The 18,082-nt window shown below is 36.6% G+C and overlaps 1 protein-coding gene across 6 annotated transcripts in view; it reads right to left on the bottom strand.

Annotated features, from left to right (window-relative positions):
* LOC129945594 (structural maintenance of chromosomes protein 6) overlaps positions 1–18,082 on the bottom strand; it is an 81,011-nt gene that overhangs the window by 3,370 nt on the left and 59,559 nt on the right. For 5 of the 6 annotated variants that reach the window (XM_056055436.1, XM_056055444.1, XM_056055426.1 and 2 more), the window contains 2 exons: positions 7,574–7,801; positions 7,372–7,502 (listed from right to left, as the gene is read on the bottom strand). In XM_056055436.1, the coding sequence (XP_055911411.1) occupies positions 7,372–7,502; positions 7,574–7,801 (359 nt within the window). Of the gene's footprint in view, positions 1–7,371; positions 7,503–7,573; positions 7,802–18,082 lie in introns of those variants that run through there. The other variant, XR_008781506.1, reaches the window with a different exon arrangement.

Below are 18,082 nucleotides of genomic sequence, written 5' to 3' on the forward strand. Positions count from 1 at the left end.
AGTTATTTAGTGCAATCATTTTTTCTTTTCGTAGCAATGAAAGTTCAGTGTTCCACCAAGGGACTACATGTTTTCTTTTAATTGAAGCAGATTGAGGAATGGACAAATGAGCAGCAGTTCTGATTGCTTTGAGCAAGAGAGCCGCTTCATTGTTATTGTTTAATGACGGCCTTGTCAAAGGGGCAGTGAGTTTCTTGAATAGCGACGATTGTAGGATTGTGATGTTTAATCAAAATGTTTAGCTCATCAAGATTATTTATGAATCCATTCATAATCCACTGGAGAACATTGAGAGCTTCTTCGATGCTACATGAGTTCCACGCACTTGTTTTACCAGAGGCAAGACAAGAGTGGATAGCGAGAGTATTTGTTGGGTTTTGGTTTGTCATGTTTAGTTTTTGTTGTAAATTGTAGTGGTTGTTAAAATTATGTTGTTCGGTGCTTTGACTCTGCGACTCGGGCGTTGAATCATTCAGGCTTTTCTCAGAGCCTGATTGATTTAATTCTCGAACCGCAGAGTCGGGCGTTTGGATGTCGGCATCATGATTGTCTGAATTTTCGTTATCTATATAATATTCATTGTTACCCAAAAGTTTTTGGGTGACAGCTGATAAGGGGGATTGAGGGAGTGGAAGATTGGGTGTTTGTATTGGTATTTGTGTCTGAAGAATGTTGTGAGTTATTTTTTTGGAATTGAATGAGTAGGTTGCGATAGAGTAGTATTTGTGTCAAATGGTGTGGAAATAGTTAAGTTTTCTTTTGGTAGTGTAGGAGGTAGGTCAGTTGTAATTGTTGGAGTAGATGGAGTGCTTGATTTGTTTACTATGGTTTTTTGTGTATGTAATGAGTTGATTTTTGGATTATTTGTTTGTTTTGGAGGGGTAGGTAGAAGGCGGGTATGAATTGAGCTTGGAAGAGAGACTTGGATATTATTTGTTGTACTGTTTTGGTTTCTTGAACGTATCAACTTGAGGTGGGATTAGTACTGTATTTTGTTGGTTATATATTTGCTTGGCTTCTTTCATAGTGCATTTTTTTGTTGTTTTTATTGTTAGGATTTCTTTTGCTTGTTTGTATTTAGGGCATATTTTGGCTGATGAGGAATGAGGGAAGGAGGATTTTGCGCACATTGTGCGAGTTCATAGGTCAGGATTGTGAGGGGCAAGGCTACAAGTTTCGCATATTTTAGTTCCACCGCAACGTTTTGTTGTATGACCCAGCAATTGCCAATTGCGGCATCGCATAGGGTTGGGAATATATTCCGTAATTTTGGGTGTGTAAAAACCGATATCAACTGATTAAGGGATTTGGTAGAGGTCAAATGTGAAGAGCATAAGACCTGAAGATTTTTGTTTTCCCTCATCACCTTTTTTTTGGAACTTATATATGTCTATGACACCTTGAGATTTCATTTCGCTAATTATTTCAATTTCAGGTACGTTAATGAGGCATGGGGCATAACAGATTCCTTTCGTTTGGTTAAGTTTATCATGTAGGTTCACAGTTACTGGACAAACACCAGCAAGATCTTTGATTCGAAGGAAAATGTCGGCGTTCTTTTGAGACCTTACAAATATTAGTAAACTACCGTCGCGAAGTTGGTTTATGCTTTCGTAATCTTGACTTATAGCATCGATGGATTTTTTAAGGACAAATAGGCTCAGTGATGTGATGGGTTTTTCGTTCGATTTTGGGGAAATAACGACAAATCGAGGATTTTTTACAGTGATAGATGGGAGGCTTGGGAAAGCCTCTTGGTAGTATGGTGTTATGTTTTGTTTTTTTTTTTTTTTGGGCTCAAGGTCGGGGTCAAGATTCCCAAATCGACCACCTATATTATTTGGCCATTTTAACTGTTTTTTCTTTTATATACTGGGTACACTCAAATGCGATACCGAGAAAAAGAAAGAAAAACAAAAATAAAGAGAGAAAGTGGTTTAAAAATAGAAAACCGGTTTCCGCGCTTGGCGACAAAACTAATCACACAGTAACTTGATGAACGATGTTATCGGTTCGAGAGTTGGTCGGTGATTGAAGCTTGAATTAAATTTTATATTATATTGATATATTGTAACGTGATACCAAAAAAAGGATATTTTTGGAAAAAAAATCCAATCAACGGTTTTTTTAAATCAAAAAAACTGAAAAAATGTGTCACCCCGAAAATTTTACGTTTTTAACACCTGGTAAATTTTTAAGAAAAATCGAATAGACCTAAGAAAAAATTATTCAAAGTTGGCAAAAATTGAATTTAAACCCAAATATCTTTTCAAAAAATTGAGACTGTGACCTCCAACTAATTTTAACTTATAAGAAATATTGTTTTCAATATTCGGACAAAATTTGGGAAAAATCAAATTGACAGTTTCTTTTACAATTACAAAAAAAATAAAAACCTAAACAAAAAAATTAATAAAAGTTGGTAAAAGTGGATTTTCGACTCAAAAAACTTTTCAAAACTTCGAAATATTGGCTTTAAACTACTTTTATCTTTTAAAAAATAACAAACTTTGTAAAAATTTGCTTTCGACTCAAATAGCTTTTCAATTAAAAATATTGTCTTCAATTTTTTTTATTTTAAGTTGTGTGCCATAAGTTTACTTAAAAATGAACTCAAAGAAATAAACACAAGGCTTTCAAACACAAACATTGATCTAACAAACAATCTTTCCGAGCTATCATCTTTGAGTAGTGAACTAGTCCAAATAAAATTAACGCAAGAAATTATTTATAATAAAAACGTTTCTTGTGATGCTGTTCTTTTCGGAATACCATAATTAGATAATGAAAACATCAAAACGTATATCAATAACTTATGCCACGACTTAAATTTTCTACCACCAAAATTCATTAACTCGTTTCGAATACGCACTTTCGTCCGCATGCGATAGAAACTTTATTTTGACATCTATCGCACGTTACCGAACGCAACATAAAAAGCAATTAAACTTGAGTAATTTCGGATTAGATTCTGAAACGAGTGTGTACTTACGCGAATGTCTAACAAAAAAGAACATAACAACATTCTCCATGCCGCACTACATCTAAAGCAACAAAAACAACTTTTATCCGTATTTACAATACGTTGATTGGTATACATTAAACGTCACTCAAATGATGCACCAGCCAAGGTTGAGAACATCGATGAATTGAATAGCATTGCCAGCCTCCAAGCATGATTGTAGCTTTAACAAACTAAACTATTTTCGAACATTGTTATTTATATTTTTATATTATTTTCCTTTATTTTGAATTGTCTTAGTTAAACTTCCTTATTATTAAAAAACTTTGCTTTTGAAATTTATAATAATATTTCTAACTTTAATTTAATTTTAAATTTTCTTCATAAACGTCGGTCTATTTATATGAATTTTCTTTTTTTCAGTTTTGTTGTGTATTTTGGATAACTCAAGTAATTTGCGTTCTATGGTTAGGGTCCTGAGTAAGCAGAAATGTGGTCTTAGGGTTTGTCATATAAATGCTCAAAGTTTGTTACCGAAAATTGACGAGTTTGGTGACATTTTTATTAATTCAGATTAAGAGAAGATATTGGTGACGAGTTGTGTTTTGTTGGGGGCTACCGCATTTTTAGGATCAATGGAGCAGATCGTGTTGGTGGTGGTGTGGCAATATATAAAATCTTCTATAAAATCTAAACTAAAGTTTTCTTCTGAGAGAGGTAGTCTTATTGAATATTTATTCGTTGAGGTTTTTGGAAGAGCAATCAATCTACTTTTAGGAGCAATTTATTAGAATTTTCTGAACTTTTAGAAGAAAACTCTCTGGGTTTTCCAAATATAGTTAATGAGATTTTAATTGCAATCTACTAAGCCCAAACATTTTAATTGATAACATATGTTCACTCAATCTTAGCCCAGTTAATACTGTGACTCGGGCTCTTTTCTTTGACGGGGGCGCAACACTGCTTGACTTATTTTTGGTTAGTGAAATCAGGGATGTGGTTTTGTATGATCAACTTTCCGCACCGGCTTTTTCAAGGCATGACTTAATATTTTTGACAATAAATTTTAATCTTAAATATGCCTCAAACAGATTTTATATCGTGATTTTAAGAATATTAATGGTCTGCACTTGGAGGAAGATACAAGAGCCATTAATTTGGATAACATTTTCTACATGCCTTCTTCCAATGAACAAGTTCAACTCTTAACGAACAAGATAAATCTTCTCTACGACACACATGTACCCTTGAAAACAAACATTTTGAAACAAAATGATAAGCCCTGGTTTACAAATAATATAAGATCGTTAATGCAAAAACGGGATCATGCATTTAATAATTGGAAGCGGTATCTATTGCCCGAGTTACGACTCACATTTTGTTCTCTTCGGAACATTGCGGTAATTAGTACAGCTAAATCTCAAATTTTCTCTAAGCATTTGAATGCTTCACTTACTGGGCGACAACAACAGCATTGGAAATTCCAAAAATGCGTCTGTTGTAGATCTTGATGTAAACACACTTAACGAAGCATTTGCCTCACGACCGTCACCTTCGCCTTTGCCAATCACTTCTGGGGGTGTCTCGTTTGCGGAAGACTCAGATCATCCTGGTTTCGGTTTTCCAGCAGTAGATTCTATTGACGTTGTAGAAAGCTTACTCTCAATCAAGTCTAAAGCTATTGGTCTGGACGGAATTGATTCAAAATGTATAAAAATGATTCTGCCATTTTTGCTGCCCTACATCGCGTTTACATTTAACTCCATTTTATTGTCTTGAGTTTATCCTGACATTTGGAAGGTGGCAAAAATCTTACCACTTCCTAATGCTAAAGAAACCGAATTCAGACCTATCTCAATTCTTTCTTATTTATCTAAAGTTTTTGAGAAAATTTTGCAGAAATAAATTAACGCTTTTCTTACGACTAACTCCCTGCTTACCTCGCAACAATCCGGTTTCCGCAAAAAGCACAGTTGTATTACAGCGCTTTTGAATGTAACTGAAGACTTTTTTGGTTTTACTTGACTTCTCCAGGGCATTTGAAACAGTTAATCATGTCATACTTTGTAACAAGCTTATGCAGTTTAATTTTTCAACAGGTGCCACAAAACTCATATGTATATGCATATTTAAACAATAGAAAACAAACAGTCCAAGCTGGTGACAGTTTGTCCAATTTTCTACCAACGTACTGGGTCCTTTACTATTCTCAGTGTATGTAAATGAACTACCATCTTTGATCGATAATAATTTCTGTCACTTGTATGCCGATGACGTCCAACTTTATTTAAGCTGCCCTCTCGGACTTATTGACAATGGAGTCTCCAATTTCAATGAGGACCTTGAGAAAATTTTAATTTGGTCCCATTTAAATGGTCTTTTTTGATTCCGAAGAAATCTAAATGCTTAGTTATCTCAAGAAAGAACTTAGATCTTGTTTACTTTCCTCAAATTATGTTAAGTGATGATCCAATCGAATACGTACAGACTGCAAAGAACCTTGGTGTTACATTTAATTGATTTTTGACTTGGGACGATCACCTAAACGGACTTGTTGGTAAGATGAATGGTGCTCTACGTACACTTTGGGTAACCCAGTATTTTACGCCAGTAAAAACACAAATACTGCTAGCAAAGACCTTGATTAAAACTAATCCCCTCTCAAACACAAACAAACATTAAATTAACAATTTATCAAGTTAGTACTCATATTACGCATATTGTATTGCCACTCTGCACCTACAGTGCATAATGTGGCTATGCTATGCGAATGATTGTGGTTGAAGTTGAAGCAGAGTGGGACCACGAAGCAGATCCGCTATATTTTCATATTTTTTTATTAGTATGAAAATGCACTGGAATTATTTGTTTTCCTTCTGCTTTGTAGCAAGCTTTGGGTGATTGATTTAATTTTTTTCTTTTTATTTATTTTTATTATTGATTTTGAATAAATAACTTGAATTTTAAAAGTTTTATTGATATTTTTTTTAAAAGATAACACTGCGAGAGCTAATTATACTACACTTTATAGCGTGCGCTCAAGGTGGAATACAAATCGAAACTGATATGTATAGGTTCTGACCAAAAATTAACTTTTGTCGTTAAAACAGACGCGGATTTATGTATAGGTGCAGTTCTTTATAAAATTTTGATAAGGTAGAAAAGGTTGTGCTCCTTGGAACTCCTTGCTCTGATTAAGCAATACAAATTATAAAGGTAGATGAGCCCGTCAGGCTATTGTAATTTAAATTAAACGCACTAAGATATCCAGCCTGGAGAGTTGAGCAAGGTCAGTTGTTCAATTTACGCATTATCCCATATGCGCTAGGAAAACTTTTGTCAGAATTGAGGCAAAGTTTTACAGACCCAAAGTGAGAGTCAATTTATTTTAGTACTTTAGGAATTGTAAAGTTTGCCAACAAGTACAGCAAGTGAATAAGAAACCAGCTTATACTTGAACGACTAAAACTAATAAAACAAAACTGCAAATACATCCTATGATTTGTCAAAGAAGGAAGATTTACGAAAGAAAGTCTTTGTGAATAAGGGGGTAATGATTGAATATCACGAAACCACGGAAGGGATTCTGGACAAAAACGCAACAATCTTTTCTGAGTCTTGTGACGTGTACGGCGTAGTAAGGTGACCATACTGTACAAGCAGCATATTCAAGGACTGGTCTCACAAATGAAACAAAAAGTAATTTTTAAACGTATAGATCACGGAAATCATAGCCAAATCTCTTAATAAAACCTAGAACTCTATTTGCTTTTTTAACTATAAAGTTAATATGTTAATTAAATGTTAGTTTAGGATCTAAGACAACACCCAACGAAACACATAAAATCTACTTAAAGGACAAGGATCAAACATGTAACTAAAAACGATTGTAATTTTTTTGCGTGTAAAACTCATGGTTTTACATTTGTCAACATTTAAAACAAGACGATTATTATTGTACCATTCCCTGAATAATATTAAGTCTTCTTGCTAGAGAAGACAGTCAGATGTAGAGTTATTTTTTATTAATTTAATGTCATCAGCATATATTAGGACAGACGAATTATGTATGATCGAAACCAAGTCATTTATAAATAAAACAAATAGAATAGGACCAAGGTGACTACCCTTGGGGACCCTAGATTTTACAACAAATGAACTTAAACACTCATTACGAAATTTAACACTATAACGCCTATCTTGCAAATATGATTAGATCCAGTTTATAAAACAGTTGTTAAAACCTTGCTGTGATAGATTTAAAAGTAACGTTTTATACACAATTTGTCGAATTCAAAATTAATTCAGGGGAAGGATATTTAATAATAACTACAATCAGTGAGTTCAAAAGTGAAATCTACATATTGTTGCGTTTTGATGTATTTGTTAATAACATATATAATACTCACCTGTGAATTTTTATGTAGTCTTTTGTCTCCAATGCCATATCTTGTGGTGAAAGGAATGTGTACTGCCTTTGTGGTTTAGCTTCAGCTTCATTTAAAAGCATTTGTGTCATGACCTCACGATTAACTTCATCCTGTAAATTTGATCAACGTTTAAATTGCTTCTAAATTTGTATTTAAATAAATATTCAAACAAAAATCTTACTGTGAATACGTCGTATTCGTCCAATAAATAAAACGGATGATCTACACACGACCATAGTGAGAGCAGAAATGCAACCGTCGAAAAAGACCTTTCTCCGCCAGATAGAGCTTTTGTACTTGAAATAGATCCTTCCAAGCCATGGTCTCTTGGAAAAATGGACAAAGTTAGCTTACGTTCGTCGTGGTCGATTGATATATCACCGGTGAATTGACGATAACTAAGTATACCCTGAAAAAATTGTAAATGTGCTTGGTTATTGATTTGTGAGTTTCAGCTCAAAACAAAATAGTTATTATTTGGTTTAAGACGCATTTTTCGACTGAAATGTTTTTTTAAAAATTAAAGATATTTGATTTAAACTGATTTCATTGATCGAATTGACAGAGGCTGAAAGGACACCGCAGCAAACCGCTCGCGTTGAATGGGCAAACAGTGTCCTTGCTACAACAGGACTAGTTAAGACATCTAAACGCGAAAGGTTTCTTCCCTCAATTCCATCAGGAAACAAGCCAGTTTCAGTGACGATACGAAGGGCAAAGTCGTGGTTGCGGTTTTTGACAGGAGAGATAAGATGGCACAATATCGGCTGATCGTTGGCAGCTGGTTAAGGTTAAGCGCTCGGGTGGCTTTTTAAGCATTTTGAAATAGGTTCCAGGACCACTTTTTTCCATAAGCGACGAGGGTTGGCATCAGGGTCATGTCAAGCTCATGGTTTGTGGCGATCACAAATTATGGTTTCGAATCCATCAAAATTCGAATATACAAAAAAGACAAGTTTATCGCGGATAGCGAGCCTCCTACAACAACCGAAGGTGAACTAGCGGTTGGTGGGCCTGGGACGTCATCTTCTCTCCCAACAGAGGGTAACGATGCACCCATGCCCTCTCTAATCACAACTCCACCCTCTAAACAAGTTGAAAACAGTCCATCTTTAATGGAGACTGAGGACGACCTAAACACAATTCTTCTGAGCGAGGACGAACTCTTGGGTTCATCCTCAGACTCAGAGGATCAGAACAAAACCGTGCTGGAGGTTGATCTGTCTTATTGTAGCTAAACTGCTGCAGTTAATCCAGATTTATCTCCAACACTCCATAAAGTCCTCGGCCTCACTTCTTCTCCATCTGGTAAGAGACGGGGAAGACATTGTCCGTTGTTCGAGGACTCAAGACTCCTGGGTACTACACACTGTGTGTGACAGATTAAGGTGAACCTAGATCTTGCATACTAGTGAACGTAGCATTAATGTGTCGGCGTATCTTGGCCATGACCACCTCGGCCCTCTCCCTGGAAAAACCCTTGAGAGAATCGTCACTGAAGCGGAACGGCAAAGAACCTAATTATTGGAAGCGATGTTAACGCTCATCACAAGGTAGGGGGAGAACGAATGTCAACGACAAAGGTGAGTCTCTTTTTGATTATATTCTTGGTACTAACCTCTTAGTAATTAGTAATGTTAGAAATGAACCAACCTTCATCACTTAAACTCGACAAGAAGTCCTAGGCATAACTTTTGTCTCCGATACTATACACCATATGATATTGGAGTGGAAAGTATCCAAAGAACACTCGTTCTCTGATCATAGATATATCCAGTTCAATATCAATGTGAATGAAAACCCTAGTCCATTCACTTTTCGAAATTATCAGAAAACTGACTGGGCTTCTTACAGGAACTTATTACAAAGTTTACTAAAACCTGGACTATCTAGTCCTTCCTCTAACGCTAACAAACTTGACAATAAAGTCAATGACCTCACCTCAGCTATGAACAGATCGCTAGAAATTGATTGTCCACTTAGACTCATAACAGGAAAGAGGAAACCACAATGGTGGGCCCAACTTGACTCGCTCAGAAAAAAATGAAGGAAACTCTTCAACCAAGCCAAAGCCGCAAGACTAGAATCTCACTGGGATTCTTAGGAATCCCTAAAAATCTACAAGAAGGCACTAAGGAAATCTAAGCGATCTTCCTGGCGATCCTTCCGTGACACAATAGAAGAAACTTCTGAAGCCTCTAGGTTACGGGAAATTTTTTCAACTGCTGCTTGACAAATGCAGACGGCTCCTGGACAAATTCAAGCACTTCAGCAGCTTCAACCCATTTAAATCTGCAGGACCAGATGGAATAATACCATCCGAGCTACAAAAAACTTCTGACATAATTGCACCAATCCTTGAGGCACTTTTTACCAGCTGTCTTTATCGGGTCCATATTTCCTCGGCATGTAGAGAAGTTAAAGTTGTTTTTATACCCAAAGCAGGTAGATTCTCGCAAATTATTCCTAAACATCTACCATCATTCCTTCTTAAGACCTTGGAAAAATTGATTGATATCCATGTTAGGGCAAGTATTGCCTACTGTAATGGTAAATCGGTGGAATCAGCGTTACATACTTTAGTAAAGGGACACCGAAAGGTGTTGGTCTATCCATTCTTCTCTGGAAGCTAGTGGTAAATGAAATCTTAACTAGTCTGAATGCGGAGGGATTCAGAGTGATCACCTATACGGACGACGTTGCTATAGCATCGGAAAGCATCTAAACATCTTATAAGAACTCTTACAAAATGCCTTAGACAGACTATTTTTTTGGGCTGATCGGTGTGGACTGGGTGTTAACCCTAACAAAACCGATTTAGTTTTATTTTCGAGGAGACAATTCCATTTGTCAACCCTCCCTAGACGAGACTAGATACCTGGGTCTTGTTTTAAATAAAAAAATAAATAAATAAAAAATAATTTTCTTGCAAAAAACTATTGGTAATAAATGGGGCTTACAACCCAGAATCACGCAGTGGCTATACACATCGGTAATCAGATCGATTTTATTGTACGGTGTGGACGTATGGTGCACTGCTTTAGAGAAGGCTTTAAACCGCGAAAAATAAGTAAATAAATAAAGTCCAGCGTTCAGCTTGCCTCTGTATAATCGGATCGCTTCGCACGACCCCAATCTTTGGCACTGCACACCATATTCTACCTAACACCTCTTGACATATTTAGCAAACAAATAGCTGCAGAAACTTTCAGATTTCTATACCTCCCAGATCTTTCTGTGAGGATAGGGCATTCCTGAAAGAATAGTCAATCCGTTTTTATACAGATGGTTCAAAAACAAAAGAAGAGGTTGGTGGAGGTGTGTATTCTGAACGACTGAAATTAATTCTCTCATTCCGCCTTCCCAACCATTGTAGTGGAACTATTGGCGATAAAAGAAGTCTTGTGCTGGATTAAAGAAAACGTGGTACCAACATCTGATATCCGCATTTTCTCATATAGTCAGGCCGCTATAAAATCTCTGGAATCTGTCTCTACAAACTTTATAACAGTCTATAACTGTGGATCATTTCTAATGGAGATGGCACAACAGTTTAATATTCACCTTTGCTGGGTGCCGGGCCATAGAGATATTTCAGATAAACTCGCCAGGAACGCTACAGTGCAGCTCATCCTACCACGTTTGGAACACACTGCCATACCAATCGCTACTTGTAAATTGTTGCTAATGAAAGGCGCTATGAAGAAGGCAAACACCAGGTGGAACAGCATCACCACGTGACAGGTGACGAAAAACATCTGGCCAACACTAGATTTAAAGCGTTCAAGGTGCTTGCTATATCTAAGCAGATCGCATGTAAGCTCGATAATAGGTGTTATAACTGGACACTGTCTACGCCACGCGGTTAGGCGTATTCTTAAATGACTTTTGCAGAAGCTGCATGGACGAGGAAGAGGAGGAAACAGTTCTTCACCTTCTCTGTACATGCCCTGCTCTAGCTAAAAACGCTAATCTGGTACCTTTACCTATGGACACATTCAAACTTGGGATTTGCCATGCAACATTCTCCTATCTGACCAACCATCCATTATTAAGAAATACAAGGTTAGGTTGGGTTTTAGCAGGAAGCAGTATAGATTCTAATCACAATTCTGTCTGTCATTCAGTCTCAAAACCTAGTCTGAGCTCTCTTGATAAATTAGTTGATCTTCTTGGGAGATTGAAAATTTTAAAGGTGAATCAAAAGTGTACAGTGAAGAAGAATTTAAGTGGGAACAATTTAATAAGCACGTGGAAAGAACACTTTATGGTCAGTACATAGTACGACTCCCCTTTAAAAGGGTACCAAATGAAACATTGAGAAGAAAGAAATAGAAATGGTAAAAAAGCGTTTTTATTCATTGGAGAGGAAGCTTGGGAAGAACTCAGAGTTGAAAGAGAGCTATATAACTTTCATGGAGGAATATGAACGTCGAGGTTATATGACTCCCCTTCCCGAGAAGTGCATACCAAAATCTAACTACATAAGTCTTTCCACATCATTGAGTTTTTAAACCTGAGAGTTCATCAACGAAGCTCCGGGCAGTTTTCTATGCGTCTGCAAAGACGACATCTGGGTATTCACCTAATGATACCCTCATGGTTGACCCAATCGTTTAATCAGACTTATTTTTAATAATAGCTAATTGTAGGCTTTAGAAATACGTATTCACTGCCGATATAAGCAAAATGTATCGTCAAGTACTAATTCATCCCAAGGATAGAGCATATCAGCTTATTTTATGGAGGTCAGATCCTATGTGCACGTTAAGAACATATTAGCTGAACACTGTTACGTATGGAACGGCTCCTGCTTCCTATTTATCGACTAGATGCTTAGTCAAATTAGTAAACAACTTTCAGCATATATACCCTAATGCATCAGAAATCATAACATTATAGGGCCAGTATCATTATTGGGAAAAATATTTCTCCAAGAACTTTGGAAAACAAAAATTGATTGCAGGCTTCTACGCTGCTAAACTATTTGTCGGAATTGTTTTCTTTGCAGGAAATTAATATACCCCGCTTTGTTTTAATAGATTCAGCAACGAAATTAGAATTACATTTTGTCTTTCCTCTTGTAAAAAAGTTTCAATCAATATAATATTATCGTATTTTTGAATTAAATGAAAATATCAGCTAGCATTAATTTGTTTTTAATCCCAGCTGAATATTTTGTGTATTTTAGGAAACATATTCGGGTCACTGGAATTAATTGACCGGATCTTGCGATCCCAGTACTTGTTAATTGATAACTCTCCTTAATCAACAGATTGATATTTTTTATTTACGATCTCAGAGTCCTGACCTCCAAGTCGTGTGGGTCTGTAAGTCGTCTGCATAAGTTTGTGCGTACGCAGTGTGTCAATAGCCGCGTTTCTGTAGTCAATAGTCATGTTTCTGTAGTCAATAGTCGCGTTTCTGTAGTCAATAGGCACGTTTCTTTTCATTTTGTCCCTTTTTTTGTACTTTGGTATTGTCCGTTACATCGTTCGTTTTATTGTTTCGTCCATTTGTTTAAATGTTGGCCAATTTCGGCATTTGTTAGATTTCTTTTGTTTGAACGAACGAAGTTCTCTCGCTAAGGCGTTGGGGAAACGAGGCCAGCGCATCTTACTGTAATTGTAAGAGTGTAATTGCAACGTATTCGTTCGAAATCTGCATTACAGTAGCCAGTCCGCAATGATCACTGTCGTGCTCGACTGTTTGTAAGCAGTTTCGAGGGTAATAACCCACGTTGTCTGTAATTGTCAGTCTGGTTTCGTATAGCTAAAGATCCGGAAAGGAGCCGCTTCTGGGATACGATGGCTTTTAAGTAGCCAGCAGTTCGAAGCCATATTCAACGCTGTGAAGATTTATCAAATTAAAAAGATGGTTACCTTTGGGATTATTATACATATTGATTTCCTCAATCTTCATGTTTTGTGTTCAAATCACCGGGCAAGATGAAATTGTTTTCTTCGATGCAAAGAACATGCGAAGCTTCAGCCGCATAAGCCGCAGTTATATACATCCCCTTCCCTTGAGTGAGAGAGATGCATACAACGGAAACTTTTAGCGTGTTGAGCTTTCGCAATTCATTGTTCTATATAACTTTATTAATTAATGCCTTGTCGTTTAAAAAGAGCGACACCGCCACCTTGAGTTGAGTCGGGCCGGTCTTACGATAAAAGATTATGTCTATAGTTCTACCAGCTGTAGAATATTGTTGTATCGTAAGATTCACTTTTTATGCACTTCTAAAACTTAATTGGGTTGGGTCTTTACTAGATTATAAATCAAGGTGCTTAAACGCTTAAAGTGTTTATTTCAATAAAGATATTATTGATAACAGAATAACCTCATTTGAATTGCTTTCATTAACTCCATTCCATGTTCCATCACGAATTTTTCGCAACATGAATGAATTATTTTATCCTCTCCTTAATACAACTAATTATGGTCCTAATGGCGTTTAATATATCTATTTAATATGGTTTATAATGAAAAAAAAAAATCTTTAAAAAAGTAATTGATTAATTATTATTTAATTGAAATATTTAACTAAAATTTCTTGTTAACATGCATAAATCTTATTAGCTTTAGTTTTTGTAGTAACTTTGTAATTAGCAGATCTTCGATCAGTTGATGAAATAAAAATATTTCTAATCTTAGAAAAAAATAACTAACAACTTTAAAGAAAAATCTCTCTTATTTGTTGTTAAATATGTAAATAAAACGATTGTAGTTTTGAAATTGCAAAAGAGGACTGTATAATGATGTTATAAACAATAAATTTACCAGACGGTTGTCGTTCTACATACATAATGTATACACATTCAATATTAAAATTTTTCGTAACTATTGAAACTTTGGGCGGAATAACATTGGTATATTCGGCAGGCAACGATTTTAGTATCGCTCTTGCACAAAGCACTAATCCAAATTAGTTTTGGAAACAAAAAATATTTCTGAAGCCAAGTCAGTGAAAGCTCGAGTGGGGAGGTTCATGTGCTCGTCGTGTTCTGCATTTTTTTTCGATTATTTGTTGTCTTGTCTCCCGTCCGCGTCCCCGTCGCAGTCTTGTAATGTTCATTTATTATATATGAAATAGAACCAAATACCAAAACAAAACAAAAAAAAATAGTGATAAAAAAAATATAACAAATTAAACTAAAACAACAGAAAATAATAATGATACAAAAAAACAGTGAAAAACAACAGCATTCATACTAAAAAAAAAAAAAAGCAACACAAAGGGAAAAAGAAATAAATAATAAAAAAAAAACCTACCAGAACACAGTAAGTGCATTCCCTTCACTCTTTCTTTCATTTTTCTCTACAGTTGAGTGGCTCAGCAGGTGCATGCATTGGGCTAAGCTTTTTGAAAGCTCGCTCAATGATGTGTATGTGTTGGTTCATTCAATAACAAATGGATTGTAGATTACTGTTTTGATTGTCAGGGTCCGGACCAATTCAACGTCACTACTAAAGGCATAACACTAGTAGTGAGGTTGTATTGTAAAGATCTTTAAATAATCTTATACAGTAATATACTTAGAAGTTCGTTTGTTTTGATTTTAAGATTTTTTTTTTATATTGCAATGACTGGTTATTTTAGAGTAGACTATAGTAATGTTCGTGGGCTGTATACATCCATGTTAATTCTAACAGACCAGCTGTTTTGGCATTGAGTGAAACCCAAGTAGGTGAAGATTCCGATCCTGCTGAATTTTTTATTCATGGGTATTGCTTAGTGCCATTATTCTTCTCTCACCATGGTCTCGCCATATATATTAGGAATGATGTTGCATATCAACTTTTACCACAATACGGTCATTGTACCAACTCCCTTTTTAATTTCATGTGGTTAAAACTTTCAGTGAATAAGCACATCATTCACTATTGTTTTCTTTATCGGAGCCCAAACCTGGACAGAGTTTCAACTTCTCAGGAATTTGATGCTCTGTCTGACTCCATACAAAGAATTGTCTCCCTGTATCCTCACACTGAAATCGTTATTACGGGCGATTTCAATGTTCACAATTCTTCGTGGCTTCGCCATTCGGGCCAGACAACGCCCGAAGGAATGTGTGCTGAGATTTTTGCTGAGTTTAACCATCTTACTCAGCTTGTCAATGAGCCTACTCGAATATCAGACGTTAACGGCCGAGCAGAAAATACCCTTGACTTGTTTCTCACTTCTGATCCTGATAAGTACACAATCAGTGTATTGACGCCTCTAGGAACATCGGACCATAGTGTTATATCTGCTAATTTCTCGTGTCAAACAAATCCAGTTAAAGAAAGAGCTCCAAAGAGAACCGTTTGGCAGTACGAGAAAGCCAACTGGGACGGTCTCAATAATTTTTTCAGGATCTTTAACTGGTCGCTATGCTTCCTCGGTAGCGACGTAGACTCCAGTGCAGATATGATTTCTAGTATGATTCATTTGGGAATGGAAACATTTATCCCGAATAGGGTTTAAAGTATTAAACCCAAGGTTAAATCATGGTTCGATTCGAGCTGCAAAGAGGTTGTCAAGGAAAAAGAGGTGAGCTTCCGGTGTTTTAAAGCCAACCCAACTGAGGAAAACCGGAAAAAGTTTAAGCAAGCCAGGAAGGCCTGCAACGCCTATATTCGAAGGACCAAATTTTTACATGACCAAAAATTACGGCGAAAAATACTGCAATGTCCCAAAGGCAGTAAGAATTTTTGGTCATTTGTAAAAAACATGAGGAATTCTTCCTCTTCCTCGGTTGTTGTCAATGACACTCCTTTAGTTAGCTCTATTGATAAAGCCAACTTATTTGCAAGGCAGTTCGCCGAAAATTGTCAATGACACTCCTTTAGTTAGCTCTATTGATAAAGCCAACTTATTTGCAAGGCAGTTCGCCGAAAATTCCACCTTACCAGATAGTGTCATGACTCCCCCAGTTCTTGAACGCGTAAATGATTCTATGGGACCAATCTTTTTTCGTACTCGAACTGTGGCGAGAGTTCTTAAAGATCTCAACACTCATAAATCCGCTGGCCCAGATGGTATCCCCGCTATTATTCTGAAGAGGTGTTCTTCCACGCTGGCAAAACCACTGCGTAAGCTTTTCCATCTATCCTATTCTTCTGGGCTCGTTCCGAGTAGTTGGAAAACTGCATTTGTTCAGCCAATTCCAAAAAAAGGCGAATCTTCTTCTCCCACAAATTACCGACCGATAGCACTAACGTCCCTTCTTTCTAAGGTCATGGAAACGCTGATTAATTATCAGCTTAAGAAATATCTTGAGGAACGGAAGCTTCTTAATGACCGGCAATACGGCTTTTGTAGCAATAGGTCCACTGGTGATCTCATGGTTCATCTCACCGAACAGTGGAACAGATCTTTACATCGTTTTGGAGAAAGTAAGATTATTGCACTTGATATTTCAAAGGCATTTGATAAAGTTTGGCATCTTGCTCTCTTATCGAAAATGCGTGCTTTCGGTATGGACGAATCTCTTCTTCGTTGGATTAGAAATTTTCTCTCGAACCGTTCAATACAAGTTGTTTTGGAAGGATTCAAGTCTGAAACTCATAAAATAAACGCTGGTGTGCCCCAGGGCTCCGTTTTGTCTCCGACCCTCTTCCTCATTTTTATAAATGATCTCCTGTCTGCTACTTCTAATCCAATACATTGTTTCGCTGACGATAGCACTCTTAGCTTTTCATATTCGTTTCCAGACTCACAACCCTCCTCTTCGGATGTGGAACTGCAACGGCAAAATATGATTAGCTCATTAAATTCCGACTTACACAGCATTGTACAATGGGGAATAAAAAATCGTGTGGAATTTAATGCTTCGAAAACGCAATGCTGTCTTGCATCGTTAAAGCGAGATAAACCGTCTTTGCCACTATCTATGAGTGGCACTTGCATCAACGAAACAGAAAATCTTGACATCCTCGGAATGTGCATCAGCAACCATCTATTGTGGAGCGATCACATACGCGATGTTGCCAAAAATGCCGCAAGATGTCTAGGTTTTTTGAGACGTTGCAAGAAATTTTTTTCTCCGTCTGATCTGGCTACAATCTACAAAACCTATATACGTCCGAAACTTGAATATAACTCTCATCTCTGGGCTGGTGCTCCAGTAACTTATTTAAGCCTCTTGGACAGTATTCAAAAAAGAGCTTTTAAAATGATTGGTGACATTAATATCATAAACTCGTTTACATCACTCGAACATCGACGCAAAGTTTCTTGCCTCACCCTTTTTTACCGTTATTTTAACGGACTATGCTCTAGTGAAATAGCCAGTTGCATTCCTCCCCTTAAACAATTTAACCGTAATACCCGCGCTTCTAGGAATGCCCATCAGTTTACCCTTGAGCCCAACTTCGGACGTACTATGAAGTACAGAGATTCTTTTTTTAGCCGTACTACGCGAATGTGGAACGCCTTGCCACGCTCTATCTTTCCCTGTCATTGCAATGTTCAGAAATTTAAAACCAATGTACACCGACACCTCCTATCCAACCCTTCCCTCTTTTCCTAATGCTCACACTGTGTCTTTGGCATATTAAAGGTATAAAAAACCCTTTTAGTGTTTGCTAATTATAAAAAAAAAAAAAAAGTTATGTTCCCTGTGGATAAAATGAAGTCTTCACTTCCTTCCCTTGGACAAAATTTGGTTTATTACTGCAGCTGATTTACAAAATTATCAGACAT

Source organism: Eupeodes corollae, chromosome 1, assembly GCF_945859685.1.
Source record: "Eupeodes corollae chromosome 1, idEupCoro1.1, whole genome shotgun sequence".
NCBI lineage: Eukaryota > Metazoa > Arthropoda > Insecta > Diptera > Syrphidae > Eupeodes > Eupeodes corollae.